Source organism: Carassius auratus, chromosome 31 (assembly GCF_003368295.1).
Source record: "Carassius auratus strain Wakin chromosome 31, ASM336829v1, whole genome shotgun sequence".
Taxonomy (NCBI): domain Eukaryota; kingdom Metazoa; phylum Chordata; class Actinopteri; order Cypriniformes; family Cyprinidae; genus Carassius; species Carassius auratus.
Genome location: NC_039273.1, coordinates 27,498,703 through 27,517,948, shown reverse-complemented (window position 1 = coordinate 27,517,948; position 19,246 = coordinate 27,498,703). Strand labels below are relative to the sequence as shown.

Here is a 19,246-nt window from a genome sequence, read left to right as displayed (position 1 = left end):
TTGAGGAAGCAACTTGTATAGGTTCCATTGAAAGGTGTGATCAAACTGTCAGCTTAATGTTTTAAAAAGCATCATTTTCCTGTAAGAACACTGTTGGTGAGACACAGACAATTATACACATAGGGAAACACAGCTACCAGAACATGCACTGGCCTGAAGAAAATGATTCTTGTGGTCTGCAATTTTTTATCTGCAAAAGGGATCCTTTTGCCATACTAGGGTTATTTGACAGAAATTTGTTAGGGAAGATATATTTCTAAGGGTGCCACATGCAGCGCTGGTGTTTAGCCACATTTAGCGGCTAGCATGCCCTTATGAAGAATGTAATATTCTTAATGGTTTGCTGGGTACAAATGGTACATAGTTGTGGTGCAAGAGCAAAGCCAAGTGGCCAGCTATCAGCCAGTAGGCACATCTGACACTATCATGTGCCACAGCCCAGGAGCCAATCAGAAATGTAGGTGAGAGCAGGGACGGTTACATGCTGCCTCTAACTGGTGATCAGATGACATTACAACAGAGTCAGATTGGGAAAGAGTTACAGAGAGCAGCCATATTTAACATAGAGTATTGCAACATAAAAAAAATTGTGTTACAGCACATTTAGTATTGTATACGTGTGTGTGCTGAATGAGAAACACATATTAGAGTCCCTCAGACCCTGTTTGTGTGTTTAAAAAGGTTCTGAAGGAGGGTGACAGAGGTCCTGTGAAGGAGATGGTGGAGGGGATAAATCCTCCTGACTCTGTGCGGAGCTGTAGAGTTCAGTGTGAGACTGGCAGGTCTGGGCGTCGGGTCTGGATGATTTTTGGTTTAGGGTTGTTCTTTGGTTCCTCCTCCTCATCTGTATCGCTGTCACAGACATGGACCACAACGCTGGGTGTAGACTCTGTGCCTGCATGTAGCTCAAACTTCTCACCTGTATGTGTAGAAGAGAAGAATCTGTTAGCTTGAGAGTTTCTGGCTCAAGTATCGAATAATGATAATATTTTCATAGAGATTATGGTGGCGATATAAAATAAAGCAACATTGGGAATATTACATTGATTTGCAGTCATTACAATCATTATTTGGCCATTGCATCAAAATTATTTCTCATCTCACATTAAAACGAGAATTTAGAGAGAAATTTAATATCTTCTGTTTTTAAAATTTGTTGGTAAGTTTTGGTTTTGAATTACAGTATGGCTTTTCAAGTAAAATGAAGAAAGTTTGATTATTTTCAACTAATCACTTCTAACGGTCAAAATTCCACTGAATTAATTCAAAACTCTAATTTGTTCATGAATACTTTTTTATAGAAATTAAAATTATTCCAAGTAAGTTAGTATGATTTTTGAAAGAAGTATCTTATGTTCACCAAAGCTGCATTTATTTGATCAGAAATACAGCAAGAATATAAATATTGTGAAATAATAATAGAGTGTAAAAAAAAAAATCCAAAGTTTTTCCTTATTCCACTGTTGTTCCCTCAAATAAGATGAGTTGATACGTATCTATCCTGTCTCAGTGCGTGCACTCAATCGCTGTAGCACATGGCGCCACTATGCTAGCGCTTAGCTTAGCACCATTAATTCCTTAGGATCCACACAGGGATGAATTTAGAAGCTACCAAACACTTATTATAACTATAATGTATGGCAGAAGAGCACTTCACAGCACTTCGACCTTGGGGCAGTAATATCATCACTCCTGAAAACTCCTCACATTCGTGAAGTGTTCTTCCATCATACATTACAGTCATCATTTTTATCAGCTTAGGAAATCGCCACTGTTTATTTTGTGTCAACATACTTACTCGTGTAACTACTCATGTAATCGTCTTTAAATAGGGAAAACATGGAAGTGTTTAGTAGCTTCTAAATTCATCCCTGTTTGGATCCTAAGGAAAGTATGGTGCTAAGCTAAACACTAGCATAGTTGCGTCACGCGCTACAGAGATCATAGATAGTAAAAGACATGGACACAGCGACCCCATTGGAACTCATTTGAGACAAGTGAAGCCCATTTTTAGCGTTTCTTAGCACTTCCGTTTCTGACACGCAGACTCAAACTAAGCTTGATGACGTCAGCAACCTGTCTGCCAGATGTAAATCTTTTAAGTGGCTGTGCGAGCAAACTGCCATCGTTAATCTTGCAGAGACGGCGAGCTTGAGCGGGGAGTTCTTTGTAGTGAGTGAGCAGGAGTAAGTATTCTGATTAATTATTTTGTATAGTATTTTAAAATGTAACGCCAGTACGCCATATTAAGTTAATTGCCTGCGACCTTCTCCTCCTGTCTGTACGGTAATGCGACAGAGAGCCGAGTGGTTATGACGCAATTGTTAGCCTATTTTTACAAAAACTGTTTCTACGGGGCCATAATGTAACATAGAAGGCATAGGAGCCCTTTATACATTGTTGTGTATCTTTAGAAATAAATAATGGACAAACGGAGTCTTTAAACGCCTCAGATGTATTCGCCGTCAAAGTGACGCCAAAATGAATTCGAGTCAATGGGATGCTAACGCAAGTGAAGTTCTGCTACAGGATGGTGGCACGCGGCTGACTTCAGCTTCCGGTCGACTTCCTTCCCGCCTGACAGAGATGAGTGCACGCACTGAGATGAGAGAAGTAACGTTACGTATAACTCATCTAAGTTGAGGTAAGAACATAGTGGAAAAAGGAAAAACGGTGGCGTTTTCCTTTAAATTTTATTTATTTCTACTATGTCAAAGCTGAATTTTCAGCAGCCATTCTTCTTCTTATTTTTTCTTATAATTATCAATGTTAAAAATTATTGTGCTGCTATTGTAAAAACCATGATGCATTTTTTCATGATTTTTTGATGAATAGAAACGGCATATGAAATACAAGTCTTCAAAAACTTTTTGAACAGTGTGGGTACATGCTGTTCATTATTATATTGGTGTGTATAAATGAAAATGTTATAATATAGCTACACAGAATACATTTTTACAGTATTTTTGCAATAAACTTAAAAAAAAAACATATAATAAGCTTTGACCATTGCCATACTGCACAACATCCTACATGGAATAAAATATGATTATCCAATTCCCATGGTATTATTAAAAATAATTTTGTATTTTCATCTTAAAACCAAATGCTAGCATTGTCATTTTGTTTCCATATCTAACTTTCAGTCTGCAATATTATGCATGCATTTTCCAACATAATACTTTGAATGGAATGCAGCATTATTGTTAGTATTGCAGGGGAAAATAGTGTTGTACTAATTTCTCCTGCAATACTAACAATCAGGCCTAGAGGGCACTCTCTCTCCAGAGCTCAATGGGAGAAGAGTGAAGATATTTTAGGCTGTCTATAATTGCGGTTTAGCCAGAGAAAACCTGCAATGATCCATAGCATTACAAGCATTAAACTTATACACACAATCCATTAGGGAATGGTGCTGTGTATCAAGTGCTGAAAATCCTTGTAACACTACGAGAATATAAACCTAGAAATCCATAGACCCTGTCAGTAAGAAAGGGGTTTCCAGACTTAAGGTAATTAAAACTAGAACTGCACACATTCACAAGAGATAATCTGCTTTTCTACATCTCTCCATCCTTGCTGCACGAGGGCCAGATGAGAGTAAATATTTGTAAAGTGCTGGACGAATACACAGTGTTTGTTTGCAGGATGAAACAAAGCCGGCAGCAAAATCAGAGTTTACCACTGTGCCTTTGGGCGGCATGAGTATGCAGTGCATTGTGGTCACCCATAGGATCTAACACACTCTAAAGACCCTCTTATCTCAATTTTTTTCTGGAAATCTCTGGCTTACACTCCCTGGCCTAGTCCAGTTTTTTCCTTACCTTTTTATCCGGCGTGCTCATATTTTCTTGCACACAAGCAAACACGCGCATCCAAACTTTTTATCTTCCCACTGTTTTGACCTAATTCCTCTATCGGTTACGCATCTTATGTTTTATTCATGCAAAACGCATTCGTTCAAACAATTCCTCAGCTATGTTCCTACAAATTTACAATCCCTCGCATTCCTCTTCTCCTGCATAGCCTCCTGAGGGCTCAGCCTCTCCCAGAGACCTGGGCATGACGTCAATGCTGCATACTGACGTGAAGGGTCAGACAGCCGAAGAGAGAAAGAGCCAGCAATCAAGCTCATTAACACAGAAATTAAACTTTAAGATCTTCCTAGACCATAAGAAACCTTACGAGAGGATAAAAACATAAGGTTGTGTGGTAATGTTGCAGAGCCATCTTAAATAAATCAGCAGAAATGAGTCTTTATTAAAACAGCAGTGATTTCATCGGCATGCAGAGCACATCTCCCCAGCTCTATCCTCCAATTCAAGGGCGCCGCTCATCCAGAGACATGTGTGTGTGCATGACAGCCGTGCGCCACTGAAGACCCAACAGCTGAGAAGGAGAGAGGTGGGGAGTGAGTGTGGCCGTGAAAGGCCAGATGGATTTCGTCCGGTTAGTGTAGATTCAGTGGGCCGGCGCAGGAAAACAGTGTGGGGTATTTTTAGAGCATTCTTTCGAAAGGGGGGCAAAACACTTCACTTCCCTTCATCCTTTTAAAGTCCTCCTCTCCAAAAACACAAATGACAGTTTCTGCATTCCTTAGCAACCGTCCCAAAAATAAACCCACTCTTCTGATTGAAAAAAAAACAACAAAAAATCCTTTATGGCAAGAAAAAATTAACCCTTTACGGCAAGAATGTCATAGAAGCAGGAGCGTAAAAGCAAAAAGATCCAATCTGATAAGCCCAGCTGCAGACTGAATAACAGCCAGTGAATGGATAATGACTCACGCAAATTACCGTGTATTTGGTGTCAGCCATCTGCCAATGTGTTTGAAAATACCCTCAAATAAATAGTAAAAAGTGAGGAGCTATGCTGTACAGGACTTTGATCCATTGATATTATGCATGTTTCAAACCTCAACAGTCGCACTATAACCTTTAAGAGAGGCTGGGTTTCTACAAATTTTTAATGAGCACTGTGAATGTTTTTTTATTTTTTAAATGTACCTTTAGCTTTTCATAGAGGCAGTATGCTCAAAGGCACACGTTTGTATCATATTTATCCATGAAGAATGAATACTAGTTGCAGTTGCTAACAGAAATAATAGTTTTACTGCATTCATTAATGCTGTTTAATGTTACTTTCTACGTGATTCATTTTTAAAATGTTTAAATTTTGAGTTGTATAAATTTGCACCATTTAATGATTATAAACAAACATGAATTAACATTGAACATACACTCCCATTTAAAAGTTTGAGGTTTGTAAGATTTTTAATGTTTTTTAAAAAAGACCCCTCTTATGCATTAACATTTTTCCAGCATTTTCTGATGAATAGAAATTTCAAAAGAACAGCGTTTATTTGACATTGAAGTCTTATAACATTATAAATGTCGTTACTGTCACTTTGGATCAAAGAAATGCATCCTTACTGAATAAAAGTCATTTCTTTCAAAAAAATAAAACTCATTCTGAACCAAAACCTTTGAACAGTAGTTCAGAAAAATGTACCACAGTAAATGTTGTCAAAGTGTTTTATTCATTGTTAGCTGTATTGTATTGTATTGTATTGTATTTTTTAAATTACAACTCTAATCATTTCTGGAGTGTTCTTGAAAGCATAAAATTAATATTTTTGAAATTATTTCTGTTGCCTTATAGCTCATGATAGTCTGGAGTGAAGGTTTGGAGCTGTTTGTGTTTCCATAGAGCCATCTGTCATGGTGCAATCAGTGTTGTCCTGACATCATTTTAATGTGCTTCTAGGGTGACTAGTCACAAGGCAATTACACCACAGGTGACTGTCTCAAAATTGTACATCAGAACTGAAACGTACTTTTGGGTTCAAGTATTTTTAGGTGACAGTGGGAAACTTGGCCCTTAATTTGAAGAAACTGTTGTGCTTGACAGTTCTCAACACATTTCTGCAAAAAAAAGAGACATATAGCAGACAGTTTGAGCTTTGTAATCAGTGTAAGTATCATGTGTAAGCTCTCTTTATGTCCCAGATCAGGTTCATAGGTGTTCCTTCCCATAGGTCATTGTGAAGCTATAAGAACCCTCTCTGGGCCCTGCATACCACACATGCTTGGCTCCAGGTCTGCTATCTAAGCGTCCACAGATGCAGCAGGAATATTTCATTAAGTGCTTTTGCTTTCTCAGGGTGAGGCGGCTGGGTATGTGCCCTTGTAAACAGAGCAGGGAACAACAAAAGCTCTTTGCTTTAATGAGCTGGAGTGTGTATGTATATTGTTGTACTGTACAATTTCAGTGCGAGCCATGTGGAAACGCGGCCTCTCTGACACAAATGTGTGTATGGAAACACACGCTTAACAATGGAAAAAAGCTTCCTTCCACAACAACCACAATCATTATTGCCATCCGACAGCAGTCTAACGCAGTCGAGGTGCCTGATCTGAAAGGGCTGTTTGTTTAGCTTGCCACATGGTTTCACTTGAGTGCTGTTGATTGCTCACTAGTTTGTACCATCTCCTCTGTTCCCTAATTGCCTTAAATTGCTATTAACATGCACCAGCTTTGTGACTGAAGCGGCAAAACTGGTCTTGTATCACAACTCTTATACAATCACTTGGTCTCAGTCAAATGGCCTGGTATGTAAAATCAATATTGAAATTAGGGCTGAGCAATATATTGAATATTTGTTATACATTTGTGATGATTTTGTTGGCAACAATGTTGCTCATGCCTTGTATTTGATTATTTAGTTTAGCATGCTTTATCTTGCATCTCTGATTAAACCTTAGCAGCAAAACAGTTTGAATTGTTCATAATTCTGAAATGTTTAAATGTTCAAGGAAGTCCCTGTGTGACATTTTTCTTTTATTCAAATGTTTTAGTAAAACTAAAATATGTTAATTGCCAGGTGTTTTTATATTGGTGACCATTGTGAACTTTTGCATTAGATTGGAATTAAGTTTCTTCTCCATTTAGAAATATTATAACATTTATCTGTCCTTTCCCAGTGCATCTACTGCAGACATGAGGCCTTGTTTAACTCAGTTCACTGTTGCTCTTTCTTCATTTAGATTCCTCTGTCAGGTAATTAAGTGGTAATCAATAGCAATAATGTACTGTTCTCTAAATTCATGCTTAATTGTAGTAGCTTAAGGATTTAAAGCATAGGATTAATTGTTAAATGTGTCTCAAGGTGCCAGCTTGATCTCTGGAGTGTGATCTCCCGTCCTGTAATTGAGTTCATACATACACTCAGGCTACATCCACACGAAGCCAGAGCTTTTCCTATCCTATCTTTTTTTCCTCGTCTCAAGAAATATCTGCTTCCACACGAAAGCACAAAACCGATGCAAACGATGTAGTATACATGCCAGACCAGTATGTAGCGCTGTAATTCTGCTACAGAGACACACTAAAAACGGAGAAGACATAAACCTTGCACGCGGTATACAAACTAAAATGGAACAATACATTTATTAATCTGTGTTAATGCTAGTTCATAAAAAGACAATCGTTCATGTTTTTGCTACTCTGTATGACATAGCGGTGTCTGACTAGGGGTAAGATGTGGACTGATGACGTCATCGTTTCAGAAAATATACGGATTCGCTGTCCACATGAAAACGCAAGGGCGTCATTTTCAGACTTATCCACTCTGAGACCCGGTTTAAAAAAAATCTTGATTTCGCTCTCCCAAAACGCTGGATCCGTCTGGACGAAATGCCTATATGATACAAAATTTATGCATATACAGCTAAAAGCATCTCTGTGTGGACAGGGCCTCAATTTTTTTATCGTCAGACCATTTATGTTCGCTATTGATTTCATTTTACAAATACGATGGAATCTAATGAGACAAGTAAATGTTGTTTAGTGTAGTTATTAGTCAAAAAAATCAACAAATTTGAATTTCTTTATATTTTCTAGCATTGGTATTCTGTCATGTAGTGTCCTTAAAATTCATTCCTACTAAGCAAACGAAAGAGGGGTTGTCATTAGCACAAAAGTAATCACAAACAAAGCATTTTATCAGCATTATGCAATAAGCAGAAATGATCAAATAAACAAATAGAAAACCATTCTTTCTTAGACCAGTCTGTGGCTTTTCATCTCACCCTAAACATGTAACACTCCTGACTGGCTGACCTCAGAACAGGCTGTGAAACCACCAGAGAAGTGAAGTGGTTTCAGTGTCCCGCTCTGGGATTATTCAACTCTGAATGACTCTTATACAACCTCCCAGCAGCCAGTGATACAAATCAAGCACTATTATGTACGTATATATATATATATATCATATCACTGTGATGTAAAACAGCATGATATGCAAGCTAGGCTACTTTTTTCCATTGAGCGTGTTGCGGTATGGTGGGCTAAATCAAGCATTAATCGAGCTAAATACAACAAATTATGGCTTTGCTGTTTAGCACGAACAGTCAGTCCCTGCTAAAGCCATTCAGATATAAATAAGTAAAATATTATGTTGATGAATCTGATTGTAGTGTTTACATGAACGCTAAATAAAGTGATAGGGTTGATGTTAGCGTTTATATGTCACAAGCTTCAAATCGGATTTAATTTTTTTGACATGCACAAGACTGCACAATATAGAGTTTCTCCCTGTTTGCACATAATAACCGCTCTCCTACATGGTTTCTTTACTGTTTTTAACAGCAGAATTAAACCGCTGTGCCATGCTACTCATATTTATCACGCAAAAAAAAGCCCCTCCCCACACCAGAAATGGTTTGCCTATGGATGAGTATCCAAAACAAGGTTGTCCTGCTCCACTTCACATTTGCAGAGTGAAAGGAGAATTTTATAATGACAGGACACGCATTTATACAGTACAACACTTTTTTCATAAAAAAGAGCCGCTTGTTCCACGCATCATACGTCTTTACGTTATTTCTATGTCATTGCACATGCGCAGTCCTTTCAGTTTTGTGGTTCAATCCAATCAAGTGATTTCATGCAATCTCAATTATATTAGAAGAGGAATAAACCACCCCCTTCAATCCGATCGAAATTTCATTTCGATCAAGCTCAATCACATCAATTAAGGTGTTTACATGAAGGCTTTTCGGTCCGACTGAGCTGTCCATCCGATTATTATCCGATTATTTGGTTGCATGTCTTGTCAGTTGCCTTCATGTTACAATTCAGGAAGATTGTTGGTTTACTGCTTGAGGCTCTGGAAGTTTTTTTAGTTTTTTGTGCTATAATTGTTGTCAAACATATGAATTAATATAAATAATAATTCAATAATAATTTAATTTATTTATATTCAAATTAATTAAATTAAAAGTGATTTAATTTATTACTGAGTTTATTAATAATTAAATTATATAAAAAAAACAATTCATACACACACAAAACCAACAAATTAAATCACAAAATTAATCTTAATTTAAATTAAAAGTACTTTTTCAATTATTTAATTATTTAAATTTATTCATATGCTTGACAACAATACATAATTGGATTTTTGATGCAAATTTGCTATTTATATACTAAAATTGTAGATCAATAAACGGTTTTGATTTCTATTTTACTATAGAATATATATATTTTTCAAGAAAACCTGGGAATTTCTTAAGGAATAACTAGCTGTATTGGTCTAGATGATATGTGACCCGAACTTAATACAATGTGTTGTCTACTCATTGTCCTAGATCTGGTTGTACCATCTGCATGTTAGCTGTGCATTTCACAGAGACTCTTTTTACAGCTGTAAAAGCTTTTAACTATGTAAAGTATTTGTCTGAACAACAGAGTAAGCATTGTACCGCTCTGATAAGCTATGGCTCATTTGTTCACGCGTCACTATTACATAAATAATAAATAATATAGGTCAAACCATCTGAATTATGCTTAAACATTCTTCATACTTAGTTAGAGAAAGCCAGACAGAGAGAGATTTAGAATTTAGCAGGATGTTTTCACGGGATTTCGAAATTGATCCCTTGGGGGTTTGATGGCTGAGAGTCCATAATGCCAAGCCGTTGCATAATTCAAATGTTCCTGCTCCATAATCCCCAAACGCCTTTTACACTGTCAGCTAAAAATAGACCAAACAAACAGAGGGTGACATTCAATATTGACCTTGTTCCATAAGTGATGCACTGCCAACCAGAGTATTTAGGCCTGGCTTCCCTGTGGCTGAGTACTGTCATATACTCACGTGCTCGACATGCTCTAAAGCCGCTCAACTGCAAAATGAGGCAAGATGGACTGATTGTGCTGAGCAGTTGTTTAGATGGGAATACAAGACGATGATGGGTCTACCAGGACACCAGATGGATCAGTGAGTGATATAATACTGACAAATTTAGACACATTACGAGAAACCGCATGGCACTCTTATAGGTAAAAAAATCTCTCAGATAGATTGTTTAGTCTAAACCAGCTGTGAAAGTAACTGACAATTAAAGTGTGTTTGGCTTGAGTTTGTAAAAATCCAGTCCCGCAGATAAAGGCTGATGGATTCAGAGCATTCATTCATGATGGTTATATCATGAAATTATCATCTGCTACCATAGTACCACCACAGTGTTTTTTTTTTTGTAAGTGTAAAGTAGTGGTGGACATTGGAAATACAAGGACAAAGATGATTTATGGCTAACCTAACTACAGGGTTACATAACATTATGGAAGAACTGTCATCATCTGTAATTTAATAGAAGATGCTATAAAAAAAAACCTTACAGAAAATTAATGGTAGCCCATTAACTGGGAACTGGAGATGCCCAGTACCACTGAAAAGGTCACCCAGCAGTGCTTTGTAATGTGCTTATTTACTCCAAGATGGCTGAGGTATTACCATGTGAGCCAGGGTACTCGCAGGCCCACTGTATGAAAGTGTGTGTGGTCCATAACAAACATAGCCCCCGTCTGCACTGTCAAACACCCAGATAAACAGAAGCATCTACACGGCAGCTTTAATCAAAACACATTGCAGCTCCAGAAGCACTTACTACAGTAACCGCTCATCAGGGCACAGTGGGAGTCGCTTATACACACACACACACACACACACACACCCATGAAGGTCAGCTGAAGAAGAGTGGGCATTGATTAGGAGAAGAATGATGGACATAATCACCTGCACTGCAGTGAAGAGGACAGTTCAAGACAATGGCGAACCGAGTGAGTAATGAATGTGCTTGATTTGAGAGGAAAAGGATTTGTAGCATGCTATGTGATGTCCCAGCACGAAAGCCTGAACTTCAGAGTTCGTGTGTGTGAGACCTTTCATACCAGTGCATGATGAACTGGGATAATGGCAAAGTTTGAGAGAAAAGACTGGTGAGTTGTAACTGACCTGGGCCAAGCTTGGCAACTGCATAAAGCAGGTCATAGTTAATAACTGGTGTGGCCTCGTCAATCTGTTGCCAGCCAACTGGAGGTGAGCCAGGAGGCGAGATGAGGAACTGTTTGGAAGGCTGGGGAGGAGCCAGGTGCAAATTGTCTCCTTCGGATGCTGGGTTCTGCACCTGAGAGCCAGAGAGAGGATTAGTCCAGGATGCAGTCAAACAAAGACCTAACTGAAACTATCTACAGTATCTATCTATCTATCTATCTACCTATCTATCTTGAACCCTCATTTTGCATGTCAACTTGATTTGGGCAGTTACTCTGGTCAGCGGCTAATACCAACTATCAGAATGCATTTACTTCAGAGCTGTCTGCTCCAGCCAGTGGATTCTGCCTTACTAGAGTTGTCTAATCCTGATTATGAGTTCATTTCCTGCTTACTGAGAATGTTTAGAGACCCTGACATGATTTATGGAAAGATTACGCTAAAAATGATGTATGATCAAATGCTAACTGCACTGTGACTGTCAGTGTATAAAGGACTCCCTAATGTCTCAGTATCTTTCTTTTGTCCTATAGTTCATTCTATCAAAACTCTAGTAATTTTTGATTCCATGTGGTGCAGAGAAATTACACACTTTGAGCAGCATAGTATTGAAATATACTTGTTTAATCAACTCCGATTCAGATCTAATCAGGCGGAAACATGCTATTACTTGACAAACGCTTAGTTTGTATGTTAACCCTGTTGTTGTGCATGTCACTTCTAAATGTACTTTTTTCTGAACTATACCCTGCTTAGGAATACAAAGAGCAGCAGACCCTATTGGAGTATTTCCAATAGGGTCCTTGCACTGCAGTGCTCGGGCCTTAATAAAATTAACTTAAGCCACTTCTCACCTGGGCAAAATAGAGTTTAAGTTTCTTTCCTCTGAAAGGTGTCTCGTGCAGCTCTATTCTAGCGCTGGCTGCTGCTTTGGGGTTACTAAAATTGATTCGTACACGTCGGAAGCTCTTAAACTGCTGGAACGTCACACCCTCATCATACGCGAGAAAGAGCGCCTCGAACATTTCCTGAAAGACACAAAATAAACAAGGTAAATTAACAAGGGACAAATATTTCAGTTGTGTCCTGGCAAATGTCAAAGCATGAATAATTCACGTGTCTTCACAGAGGACAAAGAAAAATGGTCTACCATCCATCCAATAAGTCTACTTAATATTCATTTTCTGTGCAGGAGAGGAACTGATGAATGCAATTTTTTTTGTAGCTCATGTCTGTCAATTCAGTAAAACAGTCCTGCTGAGTCTGGGTTACCCATGGCCCTCTCAGCCTCGTGTGTTAAAGAGAGGACTTTCCCAAATCAAATGTATTTACCTGTATTCTAACCTTATCCATGTGGACTTAGGGATAGCTCACCCCAAAATGCAAACTTTATTCTGGCTTTCCCGTAGTTCAAACACTAGGGCAGGGTGCTAGCATGAACAGGTCATGGTTTTGATTCCTAAAAGCAGGGAATGATAAAAACACATACCTTGAAATCAATATAATTCACTTTGGATTAATGTGGCCAGATACATAAATGTAAATGATTTTTTATTTTTATTTACTCGCCCTCACGTTTACTAAAGTAAGTTTCTTGCTTTATTTAAAACAAAATATATCTATATAATATATCTTAATTTAAATATATCTATATATAAAATGTTCTTCAAAATGAAGAACACAAAAGAAAGTTATAGATTTAGAACAAAATGAGGGTAAGTGGTGACAAAATGTACATTTTTGGGTGGACTAACCCGTTAAAACATAAAGCTTGTTTTTGTAGTGATATAATAGCTTCTTATTAATTTTCATTGCTTTAAAAGAGCCCTCTGAAGATTGGAATTGTAACCTTAGAGGTGAGGTGTTTAATTTCTGTCACTGGCAGTAAAATTGCAAACAAACAAATAAATAAATTAGTTTGTATTTTAAAGCAGGTTTCACAAACCCCTTCTGTCTTAATGAATGATTTTGAATGGGATAGAAATAGTACTTTAAATAGCATATTAAATGCATAAAAGCACACTTATGAAACACTCCTTCAGAGTAGCATCTGAGACAGGATTGCTGGAATAGAAACAGCTTAGACTAATTTGCACCCCCCCCCCCCAAAAAAGCCCCTCATCAAATGTGTGTAGGCTATCACATTCCTGATTTGATTGTTCAGCTCGAGGTATTTGAGGTGAGTGAGGTATTTAATTACATTATTTTCAGAGACCTGTTAAAACGGCTAATGTCTCAGTGTTGGGTTTGCTTTGCCTTTTAAAGGCATAAGCTCTTGGAAATGAGGCCAATGTGTACACCAAAAATAGGTATTCAACATGAAACCCTCAAATATGCCCTTAAATTCTAGCCAACTGCTGGTAAAACACTTCAATATGACGACCAACACTAATCTAAAATGGGAAACACCTAACGCAGGATCCATGGGACATTATGTGAGGTCTAAGAGATGTGCTTTATAATCGCTGTCACATACAGTAAACTGTGGATGATATGATGGAGAAGTTAAAGATGATACAGAAATTAAGATTTGTAACCAGAAAGTTCCTAGTCTGATGTACTTGAAGGTTGCCCTATAAGTCACGAGTCTCAAACTACCAGCAAATACTAAGTTGACACTTCAAATGCAAATAGTTTATACAAAATAAATATCTAGCCTTCAATTCATTTTCTTGTTCCATGCTACTTGTAATGCATATTTTTAATTATGCATATATATATATATATATATATATATATATATATATATATATATATATATATATATATACACACACACATACATACATATAGCTGCCTGATTTACAAGGAGCAGCTGTATAACTGTGAAGTTAAAATATATGGTTGTAAAAGCACCTGTATTTGTTGAGGCTTTGCAACCTTTTTGCAAACTTGCTAACTTTGAAGACTGCTGCTTTAAAGGAGGCATCTTCTGATAAGTGTACAGTTGCTTTTGATAAAAACATCTATAAATTACTCAGAGGATTTGCTTAATGCTTCACAGTACACAGAATCTAAAGTTGTCACTTTTAGCATCAGGGAATAGTGAATGTGCTCGATATGTCCAGAGACGGGGGAAGATGAAAGATTAGAGCCACTCACTGGTACTCTCCTGCAGAGAAAGAAGAGCCAGTTTTCTTCCACAGCATCAATGCGCCAAACACCTTGTATTCTGTCACAATCTGTGAGAAACATCCAGCATATTCCTTCATCTGAGAGCCAAGAGACAGCGTCCCTAGAGATGACAGCTGTGGATATGTCGTGTCCACCTTGTGTCAGGATGTGAGGTGTGTATCAGCAGTGACAGCTGGGCTCATTCTGAATGACTCCGCAATGACAGGTGACACCAGATCAGTCCATGAGAGAGTTGCAGTTCATATGTGCACATTTTCTATACTCCAGGTTTCTGACTCAGCCCTTCCCTGAAGTTCTACAAGATGTCAAATGTGTCCAGAGCTAATTATAGAACAAGAACTTGATGGCGCGTGAAATGCTGATCAAAGCACATTCATCTGATCCACTGCACCTTGAAATGAGATCATTTCCTACCATCACCGTACTGATGGTCATTGGATGCTGGTGTCCTTATAGAAATCTAAACGGTCTTAATTATCCTCCCTTGGTCATCCAGTTTCATGCTGGACTTTCTAGAAAGACAGTCAGACAATTTCTCAATTTTTGTTGTGAGAAATGGCTTTGCATATGAGCTGAATCTCAGCTGAAGGACATTCAGGTTCGTTCACAATTTAGACCAGGTTTATTTCTCTTTATTTCAGGTTTAAGTATCGTTTAGTGTTTGCCCATGCTGTCCAATGCCCACAGTGTGAGCTTACTAGAGCAGATGCGTTTATTCACTGATGAGTCACGTGACACTAAACAGCACTGTGAGATCCAGTGTGAAACACCTGAATTCAGCAAATCGATGATTTAAAGTAGTTTAAAGCCAGATAAAACAGCACTAATAAACAGGAGAAACACTGTGCACAAGGATAGTGAGAAGACTTTTCAATCTACAAATCACCATCATTTACCATGGATTTACTGTAACACTAACTGCACCATGGTATTGTGGCAGAAATGTGGCATTCATATGGAATTTTATTAGATTATTAATGTGGTCATGAATTAAAGGAGTAATGAAGTATAATTAAAGTATTTTTTGTGATTAAGCTATAGCACTTGTGCATTCATACTAAATGTATTTACACTGCTGTTTTTCATACAAATACCTAGAAACCATATAGTTACATTTTTAGTATGATATTGAGGCGCTATGTGTGTGCTTTTATCATGACCTAAATATATGCTACTATGGAAGACCAGTGGATAATTTTTATAAAACTGTCAGAAAAATGAAATTTCACTGTCTAAAAATGAGGTTGTTACAAGAAAAGTTAAAACATGTTGCACAATTTAAAATGTTATTTAAAATATGTTATTCTTGTCCTTAGCACAAACAGTGCAGGATGAGGTATAAGATGAAGTTTAACATTTATAGTTAGAGGTTTGATCAAATCATCCTATGTATAAGCAATAATAAAAGTGATGTTTTCATTAGCAGACACCATAAATAAACAATATAAACATCTGAACCACAGCCAAGGAATGTATTTGAAAATAAACCCTAATGGAAACATTGAAGTGATGAGCATCACTTTCTGATTTGAATATTTGAGGCCTACCCTGTATTTTACAAATTAATAAACAAATAAATTAATATCTTAAATAGGCATAAGGTGATGGAGGTAAATATAGCTGAAGTATTATTGTACTTTATTGCCATGGGTTACATGGTGTTGTTCCTTTCTGAGAGCCTTCAGCAGACATTTCAAAACTGTAGTGGAAAAAAATCACATTCCTTTACAAATATGGACACCAAGATGAAGGTAGGAGGATGAAGGGTTATTTTCAGTGGAATATTTTGCCGCTGGCTTTCTAAAAATATTACTTTATCTAATCACAATAGGATCTGTGGAATGATAGACTTAAAAATGTCCAAAGAATTGTATTAACACCAGAACTTTGAAGGATAGGTTAGTAGTTTTTCCATTCACAGTACATTAATCACACACACACACACACACACACACACACACACACATATGGAGCCTATACAACTGGACATTATCAAATCGACAGGTCTGTTCTTCATTTACCAGCCCCTTGAAACACATCATTTAAAAAGAGCAACAGCAGTTAAGTGCCCTCATTTAAAGTGGTGGAAATGAACATAGATTCCAAATGGTATTTGCTAGTATAAATTTAATGAGAATAATGTAAGAGAAAGCAATTAGTGCTATGGAGCTCAGAATACAGTATACATATAATTTCTTTTAACATTTTTTGACACTAAGAAACCAATATTCAGTATGTTTTACTGAATGAATGTTCTAAAAACTTGAAGTTTTGTAGACTGGCGGACCAAAATTAAAGCATCCTCTTGACCCAAGTCAGTACAGTCACCATATTTAATAAAAACAACATCAACAAAAACAGGCTCAGCACAATTCCAGGCATACAGTGGTGCAATATATTGAACGACTGTAATACTATCCATCACAGCCTAGTTTTCGATGGTGTCCGCTCTCACTAAAGTACTATTTTGAGATATTTTATATTTATTTATTATAGATGTATTATATTATATTTTTAATGATGCATGCTCATATACCATATTCCATAGTTTTACATTTACTGTAGATTACATTTGCTGTTATCTAATGTGCACTTGAAGGTTCTGAATCATTATGACATTACAGCATTTATGATTGATTTTAGTTTATACCACTGATCTATATAATGACTGGATTGCTTACTGGGTTCTAAACTGGCATTAGGCAGTGAAGCCACCAGCGTTCTTAATATTCCTCTGAATAAGTTATGATGTGTCACGTCTGCACTTTATTTCCATCTACTTTAGACTATTCAGGAGCTATAGAATTTTACTAGCATTGCAGTTTCCATATGAGTAAAAATGTATGAATTAATTAAATTAAACAACAAATCATTAAATCTTCAAAATGCATACTGTTGACAACATCATTGTTGAAACGTGTACATAGTCCACACTGTACGAATAAACACAATATAACAACATAATTCCACGTGAAGCAAATTCAGATATAAAAATGCTGACTTGTTAGATGATGTTATATCAAAATACAATTTCCTATTAATTTAATATAATTTGTTGAAATACTGGGGAATACCACAGTGGCTTCACTTTTATGACATCATGAGCAATCCAGTACTCTATTATAGATCAGTGGTTATACCAACAACGCAATCACACGTCACACTTCACAAGGTAGCGACAAAACTAGGTAAATTGCTACGTACTGTAGGTTTTAGCAGAAGTTGCGTGAGAAAAACAGACATGCTTGATTCGGATAGGACAGAGATCACAAAGTGTGTAAGTGAAACCCAATTTTACCTGACATTCTCAAGAACATGTCCATTTTAGGTGAGAGTGGAGCATTAAAGCACCAGTCAGGGTGAATTATATTAAAAAGAGAGGGAAAATCATTTGTTTTGAAAGCAGCCAAGCAGCCATGTTAGTTTATACACATACGCTGCTGTATGATCTCAACCCACTAAAGCATGAAATTACTGCGCTATGACACACTCAGTTACAAGCTTTTTGCTTGACAGATAAAAAGTCCATCAAGGAGAAGAGAGATGCTAAAAATAACACACATTAGCCCAGTGATACATCACTTAACTTCACATAGATATTTGCTTTCCTGCCAAGACAAACCAAAGTGAGTACAAAATGCGTCAGGTGACAATACTAAAATGTAAACTGCAGATATGGCAGGAGACTCCATTAGAATGGAATGATTAGCCTTCCCATCAAGGGGAAAAAAAGAGGTGCTATGCTTTTCCACTTTTCTGTGAGGATGGTGTTGTAGGCACGCAGGCATTATGCAATTACAGCTGTTCTTCACCCAAGCTGTGTGTTAACATTGTGGCTTGAGACGTTCTTAACAGGGGTGGAAGAGAGGAAAACGCAAACTGAGCCTAACCTTAACATTAACCCAGAAATGAATGTCAAATTTAACAGTCCCCTGCTTTTAATCAAGACCAGATCCTCTCCTTACTGGGAGATGAATTACCATCAGATGGTGAGGAGAAAAAGGTGAGTTTTTCTTTGCGTAGAGAGACACTATTCATCTTGAACACATCCAGGCCAACTTTGACCTTGGTTAAATATAACTCTTTGTACGACCCAAAGCTGCACTTTGCTTTTCTTAGGACTTCAAGCTTAAATTTTACATGAGAACTGGATATAATACGGTAAAGTAAACAAACAGAGGTTTCAGACCTCTTCACTGGCCTTCTGCATATTTTGTAAAATGTTTTGACCTGCACGATCACGGGACCTAACGCAGAAGAAGAGTGTGGAGCGGGACAACACTTGATGTGCAGGTAGAGACTTGTGTGTGTCAGATGCTGGAGAATAATTAGGGTGTGCACACACTAGGCAATCTTAACCATGCTGGAGTGCGTTTGACCCCCAAAGTCTGGTTCGTTTGAGTAGTGTGAATGCTCCGTTCAGCAGTCCCTGCTTCAGTTGGATGAGGTGGGCAAGAGCGCGGTTCAGTTATATATTGATCAGTGAGTGTGAGCGCTATACGCACCGGAGTGCAGATCTTCTGATACCTGCTGCATGATTGCTGAATATGTCTGAGCGGCAAAAGCGATAATCTGTAAAGCAATATATTGTGAGAGGGATGTTTGTTACCACGTCCCATATAACTCAAAATAATAAACCACAAAGTTAACAAAACGATTTACTCCACTCTGTTGAGCGAGAGCGCTTCTCTGCTGTCTTCATGTGCTATCGGAAACTTCCTATTTCCAACTTATTAAGTCATCATTAGGAGCTCCTTGCATTCTTTTCTGTTA

The 19,246-nt window shown here is 37.5% G+C and overlaps 1 protein-coding gene across 3 annotated transcripts in view; it reads right to left on the bottom strand.

Annotated features, from left to right (window-relative positions):
- Nucleotides 1-19,246, bottom strand: part of LOC113051029 (calcipressin-2-like) — a 57,283-nt gene continuing 38,037 nt past the window's right edge. For all 3 annotated transcript variants that reach the window (XM_026214628.1, XM_026214629.1, XM_026214630.1), the window contains 3 exons: nucleotides 12,193-12,366; nucleotides 11,300-11,471; nucleotides 1-919 (listed from right to left, as the gene is read on the bottom strand). In XM_026214628.1, coding sequence (XP_026070413.1) covers nucleotides 765-919; nucleotides 11,300-11,471; nucleotides 12,193-12,366 — 501 coding nt within the window. In that variant the 3' untranslated portion in view covers nucleotides 1-764. The remainder of the gene's footprint in view (nucleotides 920-11,299; nucleotides 11,472-12,192; nucleotides 12,367-19,246) is intronic.